The 26,464-nt window shown below is 37.9% G+C and overlaps 1 protein-coding gene across 5 annotated transcripts in view; it reads right to left on the bottom strand.

Annotated features, from left to right (window-relative positions):
• The window catches only part of DENND5A (DENN domain containing 5A), a 123,715-nt gene that overhangs the window by 11,924 nt on the left and 85,327 nt on the right, over positions 1-26,464 (bottom strand). For all 5 annotated transcript variants that reach the window (XM_086678024.1, XM_086678025.1, XM_086678026.1 and 2 more), the window contains 6 exons: positions 18,745-18,895; positions 18,001-18,094; positions 14,780-14,911; positions 9,501-9,653; positions 3,383-3,467; positions 530-614 (listed from right to left, as the gene is read on the bottom strand). In XM_086678024.1, coding sequence (XP_086534150.1) covers positions 530-614; positions 3,383-3,467; positions 9,501-9,653; positions 14,780-14,911; positions 18,001-18,094; positions 18,745-18,895 — 700 coding nt within the window. The remainder of the gene's footprint in view (positions 1-529; positions 615-3,382; positions 3,468-9,500; positions 9,654-14,779; positions 14,912-18,000; positions 18,095-18,744; positions 18,896-26,464) is intronic.

Here is a 26,464-nt window from a genome sequence, read left to right as displayed (position 1 = left end):
AATTTGGGGGGCTGAGGGGGAATAACACAGTTCTCAAAAAGCCAAGCTAACCCTGGAACTCTAAGGTCTTGTGGTATACTTACTCTGGTATAATTCGCCAAAACTGTCAGGAAACCCAACTGCTTGTATAGCTCTACAACAGCATCATGAAGCACAAGACCAATAAGGAGGGCTTCCTGGTTAACAGAGAGGCTATAGAAGCCCAAGTCACTGAGACCCTGCTATTTAAAGTAGACACCTGGGGTGCCCGGGTGGCTCAGTCCGACTCCAGCTCAGGTCATGATCTCATCGTTCATGAGTTTGAGCCCCACATCGGGCTCTGTGCTGACAGCTCAGAGCCTGGAGCCTGTTTTGGATTCTGTGTCTCCCTCTCTCTGTATTCTACCCCCACTCACACTCTGTCTCTCCCTCTCTCAAAAGTAAATAAAGATTTAAAAAAATTTTTTTAATTAAAAAAAATAAAGTAGACACCTAAGGAGTAACTGAAAACAGGCTTTTAGTGGCTTATTATATATGAACCCAGACTGACCTCATATCCTGAATGAGGGAGACTCGCAGGGGAGACATGACTGAGCTGGCATCAGACTTCCTCCGTTCTGAATCAAGAAGTATTCCTAGAACAAAAAAGTTGTTCATGTCTCAAGAGACAGGATTATCCAAAGAGCTGATTACCCAAATTTGTACAGGAAATGGTTACTTTGGTAACACTTAGCATTTCATGAATATTTATTAAGTACCTACTAGGTATCAGATGTTATACTCTTACCCGTATTATCTCATTTAACCCTCTAATGTTAGATAGCCAAGGAAAGTATCACAGAGAAGGGAACTGATTCAGAGAACACTGCTTTGCCTCAGTCACCAAGTGGCAAAATCAGGACTGGAGGGAACACAGATCTTCTAGCTCCTAATCCAGCATGTTCTCATCACTAACCTATGGAAGCACTATTTCCATTTGGAGCTACTACTCATGTACTTGGTCTTGCCTCAAAATGTGCTACAAAAGAGCCAAGCAAATGCGTAAAGAACATGTTCCAGAATGCTTAGGATCTCTAGACACAAGCATACCTCATTCTATTATGCTTTGCTTTACTGTGCTTCACAGATACTGTGTTTTTTGCAAATTGAAGGTCTGTGGCAACGCTGTGTCAAGCAAGTCTAGTGGCACCATTTTTATTATCATTATTGTTATTTAATGTTTTTATTTATTTTTAAAAGAGAAAGGGAGAGAGCGGGGGAAGGGCAGGAAGAGATGGGGACAGAGGATCCTAAGCAGGCTCTGTGCTGACAGCAGAGTACCTGATGTGGGGCTCAAACTTGTGAACCATGAGATCATGACCTGAGCCAAAGTCGGGTGCTTAACCAACTGAGCCACCCAGGCACCCCTATTATTATTATTTTAGAGAGAGAGAGAGCGCACATGAGTGGGAAAGAGGGGCAGAGGGAGAGAGAGAATCCCAAGTAGGCTCCATGCTTAGTGCAGAGCCTGACACAGGGCTCAATCCCACAACCCTGGGATCATGACCTGCACCAAAATCAAGAGACTCAAGACACTAACCAACTGAGCCACCCAGGTGCCCTGGCACCATTTTTCTAACAGCATTTGCTCACTTCATGTCTTTGTGTCACACTCTGGTAATTCTCACAATATGTCAAAAATTTTCATTGTCATTATATTTGTTATGGTGATCTGTGATCCATGACTATGACTTGCTGATAGCTCCAACTGATGGTTAGCATTGTTTTTAGCTATATTTTTAAATCAAGGTATATACATTTTTTAGACATAATGTTATTGCACACTTAACAGACTTCAGTGTAGCATTAATATAACTTTTATATGCAATGGGAAACCAAATAATTCACCTGACTCACTTCCTTATAATATTCAGTTTTTTTGTGGTAGTCTAGAACCAAACCCACGATATTTCTGAGGTATGCTTGTATATTTATATCCATATGTCTGGTCCAATACATAAAATATAGTATCTTCATCATTTAACTGTCGAGAATTTTTGGCTATATAGTCTATCCCTCAGCAGTAACTTCTATAGCCTTCCTGAGAAGAATTTTTGTTCTAATATCCAGAGAATAGATGAAAGAACTCCTCATCAAGCTGCTTAGGAAGCTCTTGTACCTGGTTTCCAGCCAACTATTCTCCCCACTTTCAGTGCTAGCTGAAGTCAATTAGCTCAAGAGGAAAGAAACCACGGAATTCATGCCTATCTCTTTACTTCCATTTGAACTGATCTTTACCATTAGGATAAGAACACCCAAGAAAAGTAAACAAACTTCCTGGCAGAGAGAAGAAAATGAAGGATGATGCAAAGGGGAGATGCTGCCAAGAAGTAAAGGAAGGAGTATTGTCTTGGAAGGGGCACTACAGAATGAACACCACACCAGGAGACAAGAGGCCTGGCTCCTAATCTGGCCTCTTCCATGAATGCCCTGTGTGATCCTGAAAAAATTCAATTCCTCCTGGATCCCGGTTTCCTCCTCTTGTAAAATAAAGGGGCTGGACTAGATAATCTCTGGGGTCCCTGCCAACTCTAATATTTTTATTAAATTAGAAATGGAAAAAGAAGTGTTTAAGGGATCATTCACATCAGGCCTTGACTCTGAGGAACTCCAAGGTAGAACACATTGACAAACAGGCTCTCTTAACTGATAGATCATCTCAATGCCCATTTCAGAGAAATAAAACAAAAACCTATGAAGACAACCTATTCCAAACACAGGACACCAGTAACACACAAATTCACTGAAAACCTAAATTCATTTAAACACTGGCCTTGGGCGCCTGGGTGGCTCAGTCGGTTAAGCGGCCAACTTCGACTCAGGTCATGATCTTGCAGTCCATGAGTTCTAGCCCCGTGTCGGGCTCTGTGCTGACAGCTCAGAGCCTGAAGCCTGCTTCAGATTCTGTGTCTCCCTCTCTCTGACCCTCCCCTGTTCATGCTCTGTCTCTCCCTGTCTCAAAAATAAATAAACGTTAAAAAAGAAAATTTATAAACACTGGCCTTTTGCTGATATAAGTCACCTATCTCACTCATCAAAAGGGTATAGAGACAGGGACGCCTGGCTGGCTCAGTCAGTAGAGCATGCGACTCTCGATCTTAGGGTCACAAGTTTAAGCATCATGTTCGGTGTAGAATTTACTCAAAAAAAAAAAAAAAAAGTATAGAAACACAGCATGAAAGCAAACCCCACTGCTTTGGCATACTCTGTGGTCAGAGAGCCAAGTAGCTTAATATTTAAAAAAGAAAACATTCCAGACAAAGGCTTCATTGACCTGGAATAGTCTACCGCAAATGATCACTCCAGTGGGAGATGGGAAAATGGATGAAGGGGGCTCTCCCCAATGCTACAGAGACCAACTTACCTGAGGTACTGAGGCTTCCTGATGTGAGTTTTCTCTGCCGGTTTTCCTGATAATGTAACAGGTGGGACCACAAGGCTGATTTCCCCTGGAACCAACACAAGGGAGAAGAAACTCCTGTCAGTTAAAAAAATTTTTCTCTAATATTTATTTATTTTTAAGAGAGAGAGAGAGAGAAAGACAGAGAGCGCATGAGCAGGCAAGGGGTAAAGAGAGGGAGACATAGAATCCAAAGCAGGCTCCAGGCTCTGAGCTCTCAGCACAGAACCCACGTAGGGCTCGAACCCATGAACTGTGAGGCCATGACCCGAACGAAGTTGGGTGCTGAACCGACTGAGCCACCCAGGTGCCCCAAAACTCCTGTCAGTTTAGATTTCAGAGACCAAGGCATCCAGTGAACAGAGTCATAGATAAAACATATAGATATGGGCTTTTAGTAAAAAATATCTGTACTATGTCTTATCTTGATGTACACCTAGTGCAACATATACAAATATATCCCCCTACTAAAATGCAGAGGAAATATAAAGAAGAATGGAAGGGAGAAAAGAGAAGTGGCCCACCACTTGAAACAGGAAGAAGGACATGGCCACACAGAATCTGTGAATGGGCCAGTTTATAAGAAAGAAAAAAAGCAAATAACCTATCAACTTCTGAGTTGGTTAAAGGCCAGCTTGGGTAGAGCATGATGGCTTTTGTACATAGGAGCTAATACCCAGTCTATAGGATTCCATGACAACTCCTGAGTTTCCTTAAATATTTAAAGGCATTATTGTCTTTAGTGTAGGCTGAGGAGAAGCTGTCACTAAGATGAAGATTTACTCTTGAAGGTAAAGTTGAAGAAGGCTGCAGGTACTTAACTACAGTCAGTGTAACAGAACCTTAGCATTTGGAAATGTAAAAGTTGCAGTTTAAACTAAGACATGTAGCAATTTGTCATTTTACCAAGGCACAGATTTGATTAGCATTTGCAAGCCTGATGTGAGGGAGCAATTTGCCTAGGTGGTGAGTGAGCCCAGCTGGTCATCCAGTAACTGTTTTGTCTTTTTCTAGCCATCCTGCAGTACACAGTGACCCTTGTATGTGACTTAAAAAAAAACTTTATATCAGATTCATGGTAAATGTTTCTATATAGCTGACATAATATAAATGTAGTATTATGTTTGTTTTAGTAGTAGGATTTATTATAATAATTTTATAAATGACTTTAGTTCTGTATTTTAAAGAATAGTAATAATAATAGAAGTTACCATGTCTTGAGGCTTGCTATAAACTAAGTACTACATTAAATGTTCAAAATATATTTTATTCAATGTTCTCAACAATACTACAAGATAGGTAGCTCTATCCTCATTTTCTTTAGACAAGGTCAAATTGGGGATCAAAGATTAAGTAACATGTAAAAGATCACAGAGCTAGTAAGCAGAGTGTTGGGATTCAAGCTTCAATCTATCTAATATCAGAACCACTGCTATCAATAATGATGCTATACAGACTGTCTAAAAGAGATTTAACTTTTGAAGTTATACTTTCTGAAGAAAGTTTTATGCTCTCAAATGAATGCGAAGATTTTAAGGTCTCAAGATTTGTCCCTTGAGAATACTGAGTATTTATTTTGTTTCCATCCACCAACTTGATCTATCTTAGGAGAAAAAAGCAAGCATCTGAATGGAAGAAAAACCCTCATCTATAAATCAGCAAGTTGGTGACATAAACTTGCTGTATGTTTGGATATCCTACAAGATTTAACCAGCTTTAAAAAAAAAAGAAAAGGAAAAAGATTTAGACAGCTTAAAACAAAACCGAATAATCATCATGGCATTTTTTTAAAAAACACAAGTTAAAACTAGAAACGACTATTTTTTTATTCATCAAAAAAACAAATATTTGGGGAAAAAATAATGTTTAACAACATCAGTGAGACTTACAACCCCTATACACTAACTGGTATATTAATACAATAAATATGAAAGACAATGCAAGAGCTTAAAATACTCACACTCTTTGATTTAATAATTCAACTTCTAGAAATCCATCCACTTATCCACCAAAACCATTAAAGCAGGCTCCTGAAAGGGACTTTGGCTTGTCACTTGTATCTCAGAATCTAGGAAGACCAGGAAGGCAGCCTCCCTTAACAGAATTGTGTGAATGTGACACACACTAAATATAGCTGGTCACCAGAGAGGCAATGATACTGAAGAGCCAAAGGCTAGAGCAACACCAGGCTGCCATGCCAGGAGGATGCCCTGGCTCACAGTGATTTTACTCACGAGGAGGGAGAGCAAAGGCAGGAGTGAGAGAGCAGCAGCTGGGCTGACGGGTCTTTCCAGTTCAGGAGACATGGATTATTCTTTTTCCTCTTTTAAAGAGGCTGATTGAGACTGCAAGGTTCAATTTAGCCTAACTACCCATTTGGGGTAGTTATATAGAGATAGCAAGATCTAAGTAGCACCAGATTCTCCAGAGATGTCATACACATGGAAGGTACGAAACAACCCCTTCTCACTTACCCCAAGGGCAGCAGTTACAAAACCAGTATGAAAAACCAAACCTCACCTCTTATTGTCAGAAGAATATACTAGAGAAGGATACACATCTCCTTGAAAAATGTCACTGAAAGCCAAAGAGAGCTGTGAAGATAACAGAGCTTAAGAGGACTTGCTGAAGGCAGCCCTGCGTGTAGACAGTTGTACGGCTAATAACAAAATTTAGAAAGCTAGCAGCAAAACCTGCTGTTTGGATTCTCTCTACTTTCTAAGTAGATAAAATAGTTAATTGATCAGTAAGGTGCCCTCAGAAGGGGGCAGTAAAATCACCTTCTGAGAGTAAATTTGGTCACTGCATGATCATGCATAATCTGCATGATGGAGACCAGGTAACCAGGTTACAGCTTTTGGATTAGGACATAACCAAAGAATGTCTCAGCAGGAGAGAAACGCTCTACACACAAGCTAGCAAAGTAGAGGCCTAAGGAGGACATGCTGTAGAAACCCAACATAGATAGTCTTGGTCAATCCTCAGCTGAACATCCATGTGTCTTTGAGGGTATAAATGACCTGCCAAAAAAGCACATACCCTTGCTTCCCTCTGGTGACACTGTTAGTGCTTTACTTCTAGCACTCCAAATGCAGACTTCAGAACAAAATGGGACCTCAACTGAAAAGTCCCCATTATTCTGAACTAGTTTCTCACTAAACAAGTAGCCCCTATCCATCCAAACTGAGAAGGGAATCAAATTGGCTCCAAAAGATATTCCTTATACTATGGGAATTTTTGCAGAATATGGCTACAAAGCCTCAGAGGACAGGTTTAGAACATGGTATGGTTATTAGTTCTTAAACTGCAGGAGAAGTCTCACTAATGCTCTAGAAATTTTCATGGCAAATATTAAAAAGTTTTGGTGGCGTATGTTTTACCAAAAAACTGAAGAGCTCAACTATAGTGCCAGGCTCGCTCAACTTCAAGGAAATTGATAAAATGATTATTTATATTCTATTCATTTGTTATAAAGAAAAGTAAAGAAACAAATTCTTCATGTAGAACCTAGCATAATAGCTTTCATATGTTATATACCTACCACACGCCAGGTTATTTGTATTATATCTAATTATCATAACCCTCAAAGGTAGACTTGATTAACTCTGTAGTATTGATAAAAAAAATGAAACTCAAAAATCACAAGTTACTGGAAGTCATCCAGTGGAGCTAAGATTCAAAAATCCCAGGCCTCCTGACTCCAAAGCCCATGGTGTTGCTATTATACTACAGGAATCTCAAAATTTTAGGAATTTGGTGATGCACAATTTTTAGCATTTAAAAAATTTTATAATCACATTATTGTTTATAATATTAAAAAATCAGAAATAATCTAAATGACTGGTAATAAAGGATTGATTCAAATATGGAAAATGTATACAGTGGATACAGTAACTAAAACTGAGATCTGAGAAGAGTAATGACCATAAACATTTACAAAGCACCTCCCACATTCCAGGCTCTGAGTTCAGTGCTTCACATGAACTATCTTAAATCCTCACAAGAATCCTATGGAGGTGGGTACTTTAAAAATTCCATCATATATAGGAAGAAACAGAAGCCTGGAAAAGCTACATATCTTGATCAGTCTTATAAAGTTATTAACTGGGAATCAAACCCATGTCTATCTGATTCCTAGTTTGAACTCTTAAACATTACAGTATCACCTAAAAATTAGATAAGGACACAGAAAAAATATTCTGAGGTTAAAAAAAGAAAAAGCAAGTTACAAAACATTATGTACAGTATGATCCCATCTAGATTTTTGTAAAAACAGTTTTACTGAGATATAATTCACGTTACCGTAAAATTCACACGTATAAAGTTATACAATTTTCTGTAAAAAAAAAATCCAGTTTTTAGTACATTCACAGAGTTGTGCAACCATCACCACTACCTAATTTCAGAACACTGTCATCACCCAAAAAGAATTATCAGTCACTCCCTATTCCTCCTTCCCTCCTGCCTCTGACATCTCCTAATCTACTTTCTGACTACGAATTTGTCTATTCTGGACATTTTATTTTATTTTATTTATTTATTTTTTCTTAATTTTTTTTTTCAATGTTTATTTATTTTTGGGACAGGGAGAGACAGAGCATGAACGGGGGAGGGGCAGAGAGAGAGGGAGACACAGAATCGGAAACAGGCTCCAGGCTCTGAGCCATCAGCCCAGAGCCCGACGCGGGGCTCGAACTCACGGACCGCGAGATCGTGACCTGGCTGAAGTCGGACGCTTAACCGACTGCGCCACCCAGGCGCCCCTATTCTGGACATTTTATATAAACAGGATCATACAATATGTGGTCTTTTGTGACTGACTTCTTTCACTTAGTATGTTGAACCATCTATCATCCTTCATTCCTTTTACTACTGAATTAAATTCCATTGTACAGACATACCACATTTAGTGTATCTATTCATCAACTGATGGACATTTGAATTGTTCTACTTCTGGTCTATTAGGAATAAGGCTGCTATGAACATTTGAGTACATGTTTTTATATGGACGTCATATTTCCATTTCTCTTGAGTACACAGCTAGAAATGAACTTGCTGTATCATATGATAACACCATGTTTAACATTTTGAGGAACTGCCAGACTATGTTCCAAAGTGGCTGCACCATTCTACATTCCCACCAGCAATGTGTGAAGGTTCTAATTTTTCCACATCCTTACTAAACTTGTTTTGTCTGTCTTTTTTTAGTTATCCTAGCGGATGTGAAAAGGTATCTCACTGTAGTTGAATTTTTAAATATACACTGTATATGGGTATATGTGCGTAGAAAAATGTCTTGAAGAACAGATGTAGTAAACTGTCTCTATACCCATAACAATGACAACTCCAGAAGGGCAGAGATCTTGGTCTGTTTTGTTCACTTAGGTATCTCAAGTGCCTACAACAGTGCCGGACACTGTTGGCTCTCAAAAAAATAGTTGCAAAATACTTACATATATTTTCTAATTTATCCATGTTAAAACTGCTTTTGAAAAGATTTCAAGTTCTTTTCAAATTTAAAAATGTATAAAAATAAAAGTTGTCCATCTTAACCAAATACTCATTGTAGAGTATTCTGAAATAAGGAAATTCTCTGGTATTCAGCAGTAAAAATCAAACTTAGTGTCATTCAGTCCTTTCTCAAATCCTTAGATAGTTAAGCTATCTGCATATAAAAGAAATGTTAATGACAGACCTTTTTCCACTGGGAATGTACAGTGAAGGACCTTTAGAGGACATCTGGTACTTAGGAGCTCCAAGTTCTCTCTTTTGTGTTCCATTTCCAGACTAGGGCCAGATGCCAAAAAGGATCTATCAATTTGGCCTTCAGCTCTATTCACAAAAAGGAAGATGCCACTCTAAAAATGTCTTCACAAACACACAGGTTTATGAAGCAAATTAAAAAAAAAAAAAATAGCTTGGATCATATTTATTTACTTATTAGTTTGTTTAGCTATTTCAAGTCTCACTCTACCATGCCATGCACCATTCTTCAAAGCCAGCCAGCTGGAGAAGTATGGGAAAGCTAGTCAGTGAAAACAGAAAGACAGTTTGCTCAGCAGGGAGTCTACACATTCCTTACCTGCTTTACTTGTAGCCCATGACTCCAGATCCTCTCTAGGAGGTCACAAAGGCTGGCAATCAAGGTGTTCTCCTCCACCCCTGTGATGTTCACCTCCCCGTGCCCTAGCTCCACAGCCTCTCGGCCCATTTTCTCCACCAGCATCCTCTTGGTCTACAAGGAATCAGTCAGCAGGATTAGATAACCCAGTGAGCAGGATCATGTGCAACTAGAGAGGGTTGTGGCCACCTGCACAGCACATCTGCTGGGCTGGGAAGGGCAAGATGAACAAGACCAAGAGACACAGTATATTTATTCTCCACCATGTACGTCAGGTTATGGTACATTCTTTAAAAGTTTAGTTATAGGGGCACCTGGGTAGCTCAGTTGGTTAAGCATCCAACTCCTGATTTTGACTCAGGTCATGATCTCACAGTTCAGGAGATTGAGCGCCAGGTTGGGCTCTGCACTGACAGCACAGATCCTGCTTGGGATTCTCTCTTCCTCTCACAGTAAATAAATAAATATATATATTTTTTTTTAATTTTTTTTTTAACGTTTATTTATTTTTGAGACAGAGAGAGGCAGAGCATGAATGGGGGAGGGTCAGAGAGAGAGGGAGACACAGAATTGGAAGCAGGCTCCAGGCTCTGGGCCATCATCAGCTCAGAGCCCGACGCGGGGCTCGAACTCACAGACCGTGAGATCGTGACCTGAGCTGAAGTCGGACGCTTAACCGACTGAGCCACCCAGGCGCCCTTATATTTTTAAAGTTTAGTTTCAAAGATAAGAAAACAGCAATCACTGTATGATCCTGGGCCTACTTCTTTCTGTGATGTCCTCACTCTGGATTAAGTTTTTTCATTTATGAACTGAAAAAAGTTAAATAAAATTGGTCATGCTCACTTCTGAGATTCTCTGATTCTCATTGTTTAACTGATCTTACCAAACAAACCTTCAAGTATTTAATGCTAGAAATACATCTGAAGTACCTGTCAAAGGGATCAAAAATTAAGGACAAATGATTTACTTTTAAATAAAATTTCCAAATGCTTATTATAAGAAAACCAAAAAACACACACTGTGTAATGATCATTGCAACCTTTATTACTGTGTACCAGGCACTGTATTAAGCACTACAACTCTATGAGTAAGTATTATTATTGTTCCCAATTTACTAATAAGGAAACTGAGGTCAGAGAACTTAAGGAACTTGCCAAAATCACACAGCAAAGAAAGAGAAGATCTGGCCTCTGAATCTAACTCCGCATGAATACTGAGTTCAAGTCCTTAACTAACACTTACTTAGTTATGTTATAAATTTGTGACATACAAAAATCTAAAGAACAGGAAGAAAATCACCCCTAATTCTGCCTTTCAGAAGCAACAATTCTTAATACTTTGGCATATTTCTTTCCAGTGTTGTTATTTTTAATACCTTTTCTGTAAAATATATCTCATATACCTGTATTATGTGTGTATGTATATGTATGCATGTGTATGTGTGTTATATATCACACACACTATTACAACCATCACCCAAATTAAGAAATGAAACACTGCCCATCCATATCTGAAGCGTTCCATGTGTCCTCTCTCATCACCTTCCCACTCTGGAAGTGCCTACTATCCTGACCTACACAACAGAACTATACAGAAAAGCAAAGAAATGCTTATCACCTATATTTGCATTGCTAAACAATGTAGTTTAGTTTTGCCTATATGTTTTCTTTTGTGATCTGCTTTTTCATTAAACTTTGTTTGTAAAATTCACACGCATTGATGGGTATAGCTGTTGTCCATTTCCATCACTGTATAGCATTCCAACATATGAATATACTCACAATTTATTAATTCTCTTACTGATTAGCATTTGGATTGTTTCCTGTTTGGGGATACTACAAAGAATGTTGTAAACTACTTGTACATACCTCCTGGGTTACACTGTTCTTTAGGGAAAAGATCTAGGAGAAGAATACTAGATAATGTTACACCGTTTTCCAAAGTGGTCACACTAATTTATACGTCCAACAGTATGAGAACTCCTGTTGCTCCACATGCTAACCAACATTTGGCACTGCTAGACGAATTATGTACATTTTTCTCTGCATGTTAACATCTCTGAAATTGGGATGTATTTCATAGTCATTGTGGACCAGACAGTGGACATAAGAAAGGTGTCACTGGCTAGGCAGGCACCTCAAAACTTGAGAATAAATGTCCTCAACTTGGAAAACAAAACTCAGAGACAAGAGAAAAGGCTTCTTTCAAGAAAGGTGGCATCACCTATGCTCTTAATAGCAGAGAAGACAACATTGTATGGAAAATAATGGATACCAATGGCTCAGAGTGAGCTGATTGAAGCTGTTTTTTTAAATACCTGAATTCAAAATATCAGTACTGATATATCCATCTAATTTGTGACTGCAATAATGTCTTCTGTAAAAGAAAGTATATTTGATTTCATTCTATAAATGACCGCCATTAACAAACTGAAGATGCAGGAAAATCTTTTTTCTACTGATGAATAAACAAGATGTAGTAGAGACCAAGCTGGTTGAATTGTCCTAAAAAGTATGGTACACCGACTTGGTTGAAAGTCTATTTTTATTAGAAACTACATTCATAACTAAAACATTAAAAACTAAGAATGATTATATTTTAATCCAACAATCCTTCTTCTGAGTATATATCCAAAAGAACTGAAATCAGAATCTCAAAGAGGTATCTGTACCTTATGATCATTGCCACATTATTCACAATAGCCAAGATATGGAAACAATTCAAGTGCTCAAGAACGAAATCCTGTCATTTGCAGCAACCTGGATGAACCAGGAGGACATTATGCTAAGTGAAACAGGCCAGTCACAAAAAGACAAATACTACATGATTCTACTTATATGAGGTAGCTAAAATAGTCAAACTCACAGAAGCAAACAGAATGGTGGTTGCCAGAGGGGGAAAAGGGGGAAATAGGGAATTGTTGCTCTGTAGGTATAAAATTTCAGTATGTGAGATGAGTAAATTTTAGAGGTCTGCTGCACAACATAGCATCTATTATTTTTTTTTATTCCAGTATAGTTAACAGTATTATATTAATTTCAGGTGTGCAGTATAGTGATTCAACAATTCTACACATTACTCAGTGCTTGCTCATCATGGTAAGTATACTCTTAATTCACTTCACCTGTTTCACCTGTTCCCCCCCACCCACCTTCCCTCTGGTAACCACCAGTTTGTTCTCCATAGTTATGAGTCTGTTTTTTGATTTGTCTTTTTTCTTTGTTCGTTTCTTTCTTAAGTTCAACATATGAGTGAAATCATATGGTATTTGTCTTTCTCTGACTTCTTTCACTTAGCATTATACCCTCTAGATCCATTCATGTTATTGCAAATGGCAAGATTTCATTCTTTTTTATGGCTGAGTAATATTCTATTGTGTGTGTGTGTGTGTGTGTGTGTGTGTGTGTGTGTATATACACACACACACACACACACACACACATATATATATATATATATATATATATATATATATATATATATACACACACACACCATTTCCTTATCCATTCATCTATTAATGAACCTTTGGGTTGCTTCCATAATTTGGCTATTGTAAATAATGCAGCTATGAACATAGAGGTACATATATCTTTTCGAATGAGTATGTTTTGAGTAAATACCCAGTAGTACAATTGCTGGATTATAGGGTAATTCTATTTTTAATTTTTTGAGAAACTTCCGTACTGTTTTCCACAGTGGCTGCACCAGTTTGCATTCCCACCAAGAGGGCATTCCTTTTTTTCCACATCCTTGCCAACACTTGGGTGTTTCTTGAGTTTTTTATTTTAGCCATTCTAACAGGTATGAGGTGATATCTCATTGTGGTTTTGATTTGTATTTCCCTGATGATGAGTGATGTTGAGCATCTTTTCATATGTCTGTTGGCCATCTGTATGTTTTCTTTGGAAAAATGTCTGTTTATGCCTTCTGCCCATTTTTAATTGAATTATTTGTTTTATTGGTGTTGAGTTGTATATGTTCTTTACATATTCTAGCCCTGTATCAGATGTCACTTGCAAATTATCTTCTCCCATTCAGTATGTTGTTACCTTTCAGTTTTGTTAACTGTTTCCTTTATTGTACAGAAGATTTTTATTTTGATGTAGTCCCAATAGTATTTTTGCTTTTGTTTCCCTTGCTTCAAGAAATATATCTAGAAAGATGTTGCTATGGCCAATGCCAGAGAAATTTCTGCCTGTGCTCTCTTTCAGTTTTATGGTTTCAGGTTTCACATTTTGATACTTAATCCATTTTGAGTTTATTTTTGTGTATAGTGTAAGAAAGTAGTCTAGTTTCATTCTTTTGCATATAGCTGTCCAATTTTCCCAATAGCATTTGTTGAAGAGACTTTTTCCCATTCCATATTCATGCCTCCTTTGTCAAAGATTAGTTGACCATATAGTCATGGGTTTATTTCTGGGCTCTCTATTCTGTTCCATTTACCTATATGTCTATTTTTTTTTAACACAGTACCTATTATTAACAATAGATTATTGGGCACTTCACAATATGTTAAGAGACAGATCTCATGTTAAGTATACTTACCCACAGAAACAAACAAAAACCAAAAAAATAACACAAGGAAATTTTTGGAAATGATAGATAAGTTTAGCATCTTGACTGTGGTTGATATTATCATGGGTGTATACGTATGTCTAAACTTGTCAAAATGTATACATTAAAATATGTGTGTAATTTTTTTGTGTATCAAGTATACCTCAAAAAAACCTTTAAAAAATTACTGTCTGTAGAATTGAGAAAAATATCCCAACAACACACTTTGGCCTGGCACACAGTAGGCACTCAGTAAATTCTTGTATCTAAATAATGAGACCACTTCTATCAAATTAAAACAGAGAGGCAAAAACATTTTCATGTGTGTAAGACTAATCAGTTGAAGACAATTCAACTATAAGGGTTTTATATAAATAGTATAAGATGTCTAAAATTGAAAACTGTATCTATCTTTCAGTTTTAAAAAATACATGTTAATATCAAGCAAAGTGTGCTTGCTCTCTATTAATGGTATATTTATTTAAAGCAAATACACCTAATTCTAAGTTAACAGAATCTCAACATCAGTAGTATCCCATTATATTAACAATATTTTTAAAGCCAAGAAAGAGTGATCAGGGCCAAGATGTGTCTCCCCGTGGCTGCCAAGGGAAACCACACACACACACACACACACACACACACACACACACACACACACACACAAAACCATGGCTCACCTTGTTGCGGCACTCCTTCAGCAGGCCCTCTACAAACTTCCAGTTGGTTTGAGCAATCACTGACGGGGAGAGGTTGGACAATTTGGGCTGGCGGATGGTGCTGCCCATATTTCTGGCTTCCTGGATGTACTTCTACAGCAAACGGAAAAATCAAAAGCTCTTTGTGTCTACGCACACAAACCATGGGTGACCAGTGCTAATGAGAGCCTGAAGAGGGCACTATTACCACCTGCACTTTCTTATTGTCTCTTTCCTATGCTCAAAGTTGGGAGTGGCAAGTTTAAAACACAACTCTTGCAGCAAAGAGAAAAACAGACAACATGAGTTCTGTTTTCTTTGATGTAAGGCATTCCATGAGTACTGTAATTACCTTTGCTTTAATGATAGAAGAGGTAAAAAAAAAAACACATGGTTAACACAGAGCTAACACATGGCTGCAACATATATAGTTCAATGTACAAACCCACCCAAATTTCAGAGTACTACTGAGAAAATCATTTTCTCCAACAAGCTGAGAGGAATTTAACTCCTCTGCCCATTTCAAAGGTATCTACCCTTACTATCATAAAGTATAGCCTTGCTAAATTAGAGCCTAGAAAAGAAGACTGCACATTTAATAGAAGACTGCACATTTAAAATAATAACTGCATTTTTCACTTTTCTACAATGTGCTGGTGATTTTCCATATACTATTTTTTTAAGCTTATTTATTTATTTTGAGAGAGAGAGAACAGGGGACGGGCAGAGAGACAGAGGGAGAGAGAGAAAATCCCAAGCAGGCTCTGCGCTGCCAGTGCAGAGCCCAACACAGGGCTCAAACTCACAAATGATGAGATCATGACCTGAGCCGAAATCAAGAGTCCAATCTTAACCAACTGAGCCACCCAGAGGCCCCACTATTTGTTTTAACATAGAACCCACTGACATCCTCTCAGTATCTCAAGTTCACAACCAATATTTTTACCCCAGACTTTATTCCAGTAGTACAATTGTGTCCATTCTACCTTCTGGTCCCTCAATCTGCTCCTACTACCAACCCCCAAGGTTAGGCTTCAATTCTCTCACCTGGACTACCTGCCTCCTAGTTTGTTACCTACCTCCTGTACCTCCTTACTCCAAAATATTCAGCCTACAGCCTCCATTACAAGACAAATACCAAGTGTTTGATCCTGCATTTATTTCTTCCACTTGACTGCTCTTTGTCTCTCAAAACCCTATCATCCTCCCAGACTTAAAGAGATGATGGCTCTATCAGTCTTGTTGAATAATACCCCAGGTAGAACTGACCTCTGCTTTCTCTAATCAGTGATCAAACACTGACTTGCCTCTCATAGGATCCTTCCAAAAGACTATTCTACTAAAGTTATTTGTGTATCTGACTTTGTTCCCTAATAAACTGGTATCCCTGAGGACAAGTCTATCTCCTTCTCATCTTTATACTTCAAAGTGCTTATTACAACGATCGGACCAAGTAAACATGCTCAATAAACACTGTTGAAAGAATATGGAGGTGAGATGGAAGACCCAGGGGACACTTCTAAAATAACACCAATACTCAACACTTCATTTCCACCCTCACACAAACAAAAACTCTAAGCACAAGGATGCCTGCGTGGCTCAGTCGGTTGAGCACCTGACTCTTGATTTTGGCTCAGGTCATGATTTCACAGTTTGTGAGATCCAGCCCTGTGTTGGGCTCTGCACTGCCAGTGCAAAGCCTGCCTGGGTCTCTCTCTCTCCCTCCCCATCTTTTCTGCCCCTCCCCCCACCCAAAAGAAACCAATAAACATTAAAAAAAACAACAACAACAACAATGCTAAGCACAATCATATCCTATAAATCAGCAGTTAAAAATTCATAGCCAGGGTTGCCTGGGTGACTCAGTCAGTTAAGCGTCCAACACTTGATTTCAGTTCAAAACATAACCTCACAGTTTGTGAGTTCAAGCCCCACATAGGGCTCTGCACTGAGCACAGAGCCTGCTTGGGATTCTGTCTCCCACTCTCTGCCCTCCCCCAACCCCCTTTCTCTCAAAAATAAATAAGCCTTTTTTAAAACTTCATCGCCATACCTTGCAATTCTAATTTATTCCTTTAAAAAACAGCAAAGACAAAATAGTATTTATTTTCCAATTCACTGAGGTGTCAGACTAATATGAAAACAATATGCTTTAATAGGTTTTAAATGTATAAAATGCAAATTGCAGGTTCTTTTCTCAAAGAGAAGTTCCTGAAATAGGTTTCTGAAGGTGAAGCCCCATTTTTACAACTTCTCTGCAACTAAGGCAGAGTCTCCATCCTGAGGTTTAGAAGTAGAAACTTCACTGGGAACGAGTTATAGGAGAGCTGAGAAACTCAGCTGGTAAACTCAGGTCAATTCAGGAATCCCCAATCCCCAGGCACCTAATGATAACATTCCTCTCTTTTGCTTCTCTAAGAAAAAAAGTCAAGATTATTGGTTTTAGGGGTGCCTGGATGGCTCAGTCGGTTAAGCGACCAACTTTGGCTCAGGTCATGATCTTGGTCCGTGAGTTTGAGCCCCCTGTCGTGCTCTATGCTGACAGCTCAGAGCCTGTAGCCTGCTTCAGATTCTGTGCCTCTCTCTCTCTGCCCCCCTCATATGCTCGTTCTCTCTCTCAAAAAATGAATAAACATTTAAAAAAATTTTAAAGAAAAGATTATCTGTTTTAAATTAATATACACAAAAAATAGAAGAAAAGTCCCCCATACCTGTTTCAGAAATTCACAGCATTAACCCAAGTTCAGCTTTTCTTCCTTCTCACTTTAATAGAATTAACTTTTTTCTACCATATTACACACACACACACACACACAAAGTCTCACAAATTTTAAAAGAATTTCTTCCAAATCTCAGACTCTTATCTTCTGAGTTTTCCTGTCACACTCCCCAGGGAGCATATGCATGACTGAGTACTGAAAGGACAGTGAAAGCCTGGACATTACTCCTGATAGGGCTGCAAACAGGGCCTGGCTCAGGGAGAGGACCTACTAGCGGTCACTTGCAAAACATCATATATCCTAGATTTGTCATAACCAAGGCCCAGTATCAGGTATCGGGAACTAACCCTAGTATTAACCCATCTTTATGGGAGAGATCACTACTAAGACATTTGAATCAGATCAGAGGTCATGAAAATGGGAAAGAGAAGTAGAGTGTAGAATAGTCAAGAGCCACTGTTTGTCACCCTTAAGATGTCTTACCTCTCTCTGGTCATTATCTAAACGCAGGTGTTCTGTGTGCTGCTTCTGCCTATCTTTCCGCCTCCACTGAGCAGGGGCATTCCTTTTTGTCCACCTGACAGAATCCAAGCAGGCAATTATGAACATTGCACTAAGAAAGTAAGGTCAGGTTATGTCTAGGGAATAACGCTGGGCATGGGAAAAATACCTAACAGTCAATAGAGATAGCTCAGAGACCTTGAGGAAAAGTAGCTGAGAGCTCAGTGACTGGGCAAGAAAAATTCCCCAGGGGAACATAGACATATCTCTCTTAAAACACATGTAAAAACTTCACATGCAGACCCAAAACTATACTCCTTCTCTGTCTGGGCTTGACACACTCATCTCCAAAAGTAACTAAAAAAGAGCAACCCCACTAAGGTATCTACTTTTGGTTCAGACTCCAATTATTTCAACCACCACTTATTAAAGACACAATGCTAGCTAGCTAGGTGTGGTATGGGATTTAGTTGAGAGATGACTGCAAGCTATCTGTAGTCTGGCTTTTTGTAGCTTCTGGGCATGTGGAGCTATCCCAATTTGCAGAGTAGAGACAGGAGCGAATTATACTTTGTCACCTGTATTCTTGTTCAAACAAATGAACAACCTGGATGGTCTGGGTCATCTTCATATTTACTTTACAAAATTCCAGGGATCTTCCACAAGCTCAGGCCCTGATATGGGAGAACCCTCATCACTGTGGTTAGGGAGCTGGGGTTGACTCACTTGTTGCTGGCTGGCCCAGTGGAAAGCACATCAGACTGCAACTTAGGGAAAAAGCCTGGCTCATATTTCCCTTGTCCAATCTTCATGTCAAGTAAATGGGGGTGAATCGCAGTATGGTCAATTTTTGCCAGACGCAGTTCAATTGCTTTCTCTGAATGAGAACAACAAAAAATAAGTCAAACATTTTCTAAAATATGCCATATTCTGAACCATAAGTTTCAATACATTTAAGATAATTTGAATCATACAATTATGTCCTCTAACCACAATTATCAATAATAGCATCTTGAAACTAAATAGCATGCTTCTATATAACTCATGGGTTAAAAAAGAAACCAAAAGAGAAATAAAGTTTGAAACTGAAGAAATACGAAAACACAAAATATCAGAATACGTAATTAAAATATTATTTGAGAGGAGATTTACAGCAATTAATGTCTATTTTAGAAAAGAAAGTTCTCAAAACTACTGACCTCAGCTTCCACCTTAAGAAACCAGAAAAGGACATGGACATTAAATCCAGAGTAAATACAAGAAAGGAAACAATAAAGGCCAGAGTAAAGTCAATGAAAGAGAGAGAAAATTAATAAATCCAAACAATGGTTCTTTTAGAAGATCAGTAAAACTAATGTAAAATGTTGGACTAATTAGCATAAAAAGAAAAAGACACAAATTAACAGTGTCAGGAATGAGAGAGGTAACATTGTTACAGATTCTATAGATATTAACAACAGAATATTACAAATAATTTAATGTCAACAAATTTAACAATAGGTTAAATGGAGAAATTCCTAGAAAAACACAAACCACAAAAGCTCACTCAAGAAGAAATAGATAATCTGAATAGCCCTATATATGTTTTAAAAATTGAATTTGCTGCTGCTCGGGATTCTCTCTCTTCCTCTCTCTCTGCCCCTCCTTCTCTATCTCTCTCTCTCAAAATAAATAAATAAACATTTCTTAAAAATCTTGTGGCAACTGGGTGGCTCAATCAGTTGAGCATCCAACTCCTGATTTCAGCTCAGGTCTGATCTCACATTTTGTGAGATTGAGCCCCACACTGGGCTCTGTGCTGACAGTATGCAGCCGGCTTGGGATTCTCTTTCTCCCTCTTTCTGCCCCTCCCCTTGCTTGTGCTCTCTCTCCCTGAATGAATAAACAATAAATAAATAAATAAATAAATAAATAAATAAATAAATAAACAAACACAAACAAACAAACAAACAAATAGCTTTATAAAGCCTTCCCACAAAAAAACTCTGGGTCCAGATGACTTCAGTGATGAATTCTACCAAATCTCTAAAGAAGAAATAATCCAAGAAACTGAAGAGAAGAAAAATAATAGTTCCCAACTTATTCTTGGAAGCCAGCATTATCCTGATACAAAATCAGACCAAGACATGTACCAATAGCCCTCATGAACACAGATGCAAAAATTCTATAAACAAATTTTTGGTAAATCTAATCCAATAATATACAAAAAGGATAATATGTCATGACCAAATACAGTTTCTCTCAGGAATGTAAGTTGATTTACATATTCAAAAATCAATGCATATCACTCACCAAATTAAAAAACCAATTCTAATAACCATATAATTACCTCAATAGGTGCACAAAAAGCATCTGACAACATACAACATCCACTTCTGATAAAAACTCTCAGCAAACTAGTAACAGAAGCAAACACCAACCAATAAAAGATATCCCTTGAAAAACTTACAGCTAACATCATACTTAACGGCGAATACTTTCCCCCCAAATCAAGAATAGACAACACTGCCCATTATCACCATATCTGTCTCACACTATAGTAAAGGTTCTAGCCAGTGCAATAAGACAAGATAAACAAATAAAAGGTATCTGGATTGGAAAGGAAAAAGTAAAACTATCATTATTTGCAGGCAATATTATCTATGTATAAAATTGGCTAGATGTACAGAAAGCAATTAGAAAAAAGTATGGTATGGTTGCAAGGCACACATCAACATACAAAACTCTATTGTGTTTCTATCTATTTGCAATGAACAATGAGAAATTAAAATTTTACAATACCATTTAAAATAACATCTCAAAAAATGATACACTTAAAAAATAAATCTGACAAAAGATATGCAAAACTTGCACACCGAAAACTATATAACACTCTTGAAAGAAACTAAAGGTCTAAATAAATGGAGAGGTATGCTGTGTTCATGGAACATAAGACTCAGTAATGTTAAGGCATCAATTCTCCCTAAATTCGTCTACAGATTCAAGGCAATTTCAATAGAAAGAAAGAAAGAAAAAGAAAGAAAGAAAGAAAGAAAGAAAGAAAGAAAGAAAGAAAGAAAGAAAGAAAGAAAGAAAGAAAGAAAAGAAAGAAAGAGAAAGAAAGAAAGAAAAGAAAGAAAGAAAGAAAGAAAGAAAGAAAGAAAGAAAGAAAGAAAGAAAGAAAGAAAGAGAAAGAGAGAAAGAAAGATGGAAAGAATGAATTTGGATCCTTAGCTTACACTATCTAAAAAAATTAACTTGAAGTAGATTATAGGGGTGGCTTGGGTGGACCAGTTGGTTAAGTGTTCAACTCTTGATTTTGGCTTGGGTCATGATCTCCCAGTTCATGTGATCAAGCCCCACACTGGGCTCCACGTTGAGAGCTTGGAGCCTGCTTGGGATCATCTCTTGATCTCGGTCTCTGCCCAACCCCTGCTCATGCTCTCTCTCTCAAAATAAACTTAAAACAAAACAAGAAATGGATCATAGACCTAAATATAAAGCCTGAAAATATAAAACTTCTGGAAAGAAATACAGAGGGGGAAAAAAATCTGTGGGGCACCTGGGTAGCTCAGTCAGTTAAGCATCCGACTCTTGGTTTCCATTCAGATCATGATCTCACAGTTTGTGAGATGGAGCCCCGCCCTGGGCTCTGCACTGAGGTCATGAAGCCTGCTTGGGATTCTCTCTCCCTCCCTCTTTGACTCTCCCATATGCACATGCGAACATGCACAATCTCTGTCTCTCTCTCAAAATAAACACTAAAAAAAAAAAAAAAAATCTGTGACCTTGGATAGGCAAAAATTTCTTACATATAACAGCAAAAGTATAATCCTTTTTTAAAATGTTTGTTTGAGAGTGAGAGAGAGTGTGTGAGTAGGGAAGGTCAGAGAGAGAGGAAAGAAAGAATCCCAAGCAGGCAACACATTGTCAGTGCAGAGCCCAATGTGAGCCTCGATCTCATGAATCATGAGATTATGACCTGAGCTAAAATCAACAGTTGGATACTTAACCAACTGAGCCACCCAGGGACCCCATTCTTTTTTTTAAGATTTCTCTTAAAGTTTATTTATTTATTTTGAGAGAGACAGAAAGAGTCCGAGTCAGGAAGGGGCAGAGAGAGAGGCAGAATCCCAAGCAGGTTCCATGTAGTCAGTGCACAGTGCCCAACTTAGGGCTTGAACTCATGGAACTATGAGATCATGACCTAAGCCAAAATCAAGAGTCAGAGGCTTAACTGAATGAGCCACCAAGGTGCCCCTAAGATTTTATTTTTAAGTATTCTCTACACACAAGGTGGGGCTTGAACTCATAACCCTGAGATCAAGAGTTACATGCTCTATCAACTGAGCCAACCAGGCATCTCATTTATTTTTTTAAAGATTTGATCCATTTTTTCTTAAAACGATAAATCAGACCTCATCAACATTTTAAAAGCACTGTTTTTCTTAAACACTGCTCTTCAGAAAACAGTTAAGAGAATGAAAAGACAAGCCACAGAGTAGGGGAAATATTTGCAAATTATGTATCTGATAAGGTACTTGTATGAAGAATGTATAAAAAACTTGGAAAATTCAACAATAAGAAAACAACCTCCAAAAAGGGGAGAAATATTTAAATAAGCATTTCACCAGAAAAGATGAATGAATGAATGAATGAATGAATGCCAAATAAGCAGACCAAGAAATGTTCAACATCATTAATCATCAGGAAGACCCAAATCAACACATTCTAATAGGTTTGTAGTGATATCTCATTGTGACACCACAATGAGATATCACTACAAACCTATTAGAAGGGTTAAAATCAAAAAGACTGACCATAAAAAAATGTTAGCAACAATGTAGAGGAACTATAATTCTTATGCACTGCTAGCAGGAATATAAAATGTGCTATGAAAGACAATTTGTCAGTTTCTTTAAAAAAGTCAACATACAGGGGCACCTGGGTGACTCGGTTGAGCGTCCGACTTCAGCTCAGGTCATGATCTCACTGTTCGTGAGTTTGAGCCCCATGTCAGGCTCTGTGCTGACAGCTGCCCCTCCCCCACTGGCACCCTGTCATACATGATCTAGTCACTCCACTCCTAGGTATTTATTCAAGGGAAAAGAAAACATGTAAAAAAAAACAAAAACAAAAACAAAAAAACAAACAAAAAAAACTGTTCATAGCCCAAACGTCCACCAACAGGAAAAGAAATAAATTGCAGTAATATCCATATAATGGAATAGTACTCAGCAATAAACAGAATATAAATGAACTTCAAAGTAATTATGCTGAGTAAAAGAAGCAAGACAAAAAAGAAAAGAAAGAAAGAAAGAAAACAATGTATGATTCCATTTATATAAAATTCCAGGGGCTCCTGGGTGGCTCAGTCAGTTAAGTGTCCGACTCTTGATTTTGGCTCAGGTCATGATCTCAGGGTTGTGTAGTATTTCAGGGTTGTAAGACCAAGCCCTGCATCAGGCTAAGTGATGGGCGTGGAGCCTGGTTAAGATTCTATCTCTCCCTATCTCTCACTGCCCCTCCCCATTTCTTTCTCAAAAAAAAAAAAAAAAAAAAGTGCCAGGTGCTACTCTAGGCCCTGCAGATATAGTGGTGAATCAAAGGAAATGTCTTTATCTATAAAATTAGTGGGTGAGTAGAATTGATTGCCATCAAGATCCCCCTATTTTAGTTATTTATTTAATTTAAATCTGACCTAGTTAACATATAGTATAATAATGACTTCAGGAATAGAATTTAGTGATTGATCACTTACATGTAACACCCAGTGCTATCCCAACAAGTGTCCACCTTAATGCCCCTTGCCCATTTAGCCCATCCCCCCACACAACACCCCTCCAGCAACCTTCACTTTGTTCTCCATATGTAAGAATCTCTTATGGTTTATCTCCCTCTCTGTTTTTATATTATTTTTACTTCCTTTCCCTTATATTCATCTGTTTTATATCTCATATGTGGAATTTATATTATATGATATATATATGTCATATGATATTTGTCTTTCTCTAATTTCTCTTAGATTAATACTTTCTAGTTCCATCCACATTGTTGCAAATGGCAAGATTTCATTCTTTTCGATCGCCAAGTAATATTCCATTATATATATATATATATATATATATATATATATATATAATATATATATATATATATATATATATATATATATATATATACACACCACATCTTCTTTATCCATTCATCAGTCAACGGACATGTGGGCTTTTTCCATACTTTGGCTACTGTCAATAGCACTGTTATAAACACTGGGGTGCATGGGCCCCTTCAAAAGAGCACTCTTGTATCCTCTGGATAAATACCTAGTAGTAAAATTGCTGGGTTGTAGGGTAGTTCTATTTTTAATTTTTTGAGGAACCTCCATACTGTTTTCCAGAGTGGCTGCTGCACCAGTTTGCATTCCCACCAGCACTGCAGAAGGGTTCCCCTTTCTCCACATCCTTGCCAACATCTGCCATTGCCTGAGTTGTTAATGTTAGCCATTCTGACAAGTATGGTATCCCATTGTGGTTTTGATATGTATTTCCCTGATGATCAGTGATGTTGAGCATTTTTTCATGTGTCTGTTAGCCATCTGGATATCTTCTTTGGAGAAGTGTCTATTCATGTCTTTTGCTCACTTCTTCACTGGGTCATTTGTTTTTTGGGTGCTGAGTTTGATAAGTTCTTTATAGATCTTGGATACTAACCCTTTACCCTATGTCATTTGCAAATATCTTCTCCTATTCCATCGGTTGCCTTTTAGTTTTGCTGATTGTTTCCTTTGCTGTGCAGAAGCTTTTTCTCTTGATGAGGTCCCAATAGTTCATTTTTGCTTTTGTTTCCCTTACCTCCAGAGACATGTCAAGTAAGAAGTTGCCGAGGCTAAGGTCAAAGAGGGTGTTTCCTGTCTTCTCCCCTAGGATTTTAATGGCTTCCTGTCTTACATTTAGATCTTTCATCCATTTTGAGTTTATTTTTGTGTATGGTGTAAGAAAGTGGTCCAGGTTCATTCTTCTGCATGTTGCTGTCCAGTTTTCCCAACACAATTTTTTCCATTGGATATTTTTTCCCGCTTTGTCAAAAATTAGCTGACCATGTAGTTATGGGATCATTTCTGGGTTCTCTATTCTGTTCCACTGATCGATGTGTCTGTTTTTGTGCCAGCAGCATACTGTCTTGATGATTACAGCTTTGTAATACAGCTTGAAGTCCAGAATTATGATGCCTCCAGCTTTGGTTTTCTTTTTCAGGACTGCTTTGGTTATTCGGGGTCTTTTCTGGTTCCATACAAATTTAGCATTCTTTGTTCTATCTCTGTGAAGAATGCTGGTATTCTGTGAAGAATGCTGGTATTATTTTGATAGAAATTGCATTGAATATGTAGATTACTTTGGGTAGATTGACATTTTTACAATATTTGTTCTTCCTATTCGGGAGCATGGAATGTTTCTCCTTTTTTGTGTGTGTCTTCTTCAATTTCTTTCATAAGCTTTCTATAGTTTTCAGTGCATAGATTTTTCACCTTTTTGGTTAAGTTTATTCTATGTATTTTATGGGTTTTGAAGCAATTGTAAATGGGCTTGATTCCTTGATTTCCTTTCTGCTGCTTCATTAATGGTGTATAGAAATGCAACCAATTTCTGTACAGATTTTATTATCCTACAACGTTGCTGAATTCATGGATCAGTTCTAGCAGCTTTTTGGTGGAATCTTTTGGGTTTTCCATATAGAGTATCATGTCATCTGCAAAGAGTGAAAGTTTGACTTCCTCCCTGCCAATTTGGATACCTTTCATTTCTTTGTGTTTTCTGATTGGTGAGGCTAGGACTTCCAATACTATGTTGAGTAACAGTGGAGAGAGTGGACATCCCTGTCATGTTCCTGACCTTAGGGGGAAAGCTCTCAGTTTTTCTCCAACAAGGATGATATTAATGGTGGGTCTTTTGTATATGGCTTTTATGATCTGAGTTATGATCCTTCTATCCCTACTTTCTTGAGGGTTTTTATCGAGAAAGGATGCTGTATTTTGTCAAATGCTTTCTCTCCATGTACTAAGAGGATCATGTGGTTCTTATCCTTTCTTTTATTAATGTGATGTATCACATTGATTGATTTGCAAATACTGAACCAGCCCTACATCCCAAGAATAAGCCCCAATGATCGCAGTGAACAATTCTTTTAATGCATTGTTGGATCTAATTTGCTAGTATCTGGTTGAGAATTTTTGCATCCATGTTCATCAGGGAAATTGGCTCTGTAGTTCTCCTTTTTAGTGGGGTTTTTGTCTGATCTTAGAATAAAGGTAATGTTGGCCTCGTAGAATGAGTATGGAAGCTTTCCTTCCATTTCTATTTTTTGGAACAGCTTCAAAAGAATAGGTGTTAACTCTTCTTTAAATGTTTGGTAAAATTCCCCTGGAAAACCTTCCAGCCCTGACTTTTGTTTGTTTGGAGATTTTTAA

This window comes from Puma concolor, chromosome D1, assembly GCF_028749965.1.
Source record: "Puma concolor isolate L17-30 chromosome D1, mPumCon1.1.hap2, whole genome shotgun sequence".
Classification (NCBI taxonomy): domain Eukaryota; kingdom Metazoa; phylum Chordata; class Mammalia; order Carnivora; family Felidae; genus Puma; species Puma concolor.
The sequence above is the reverse complement of the archived record's forward strand: the minus strand, read 5'-3'. Positions and strand labels throughout refer to the sequence as shown.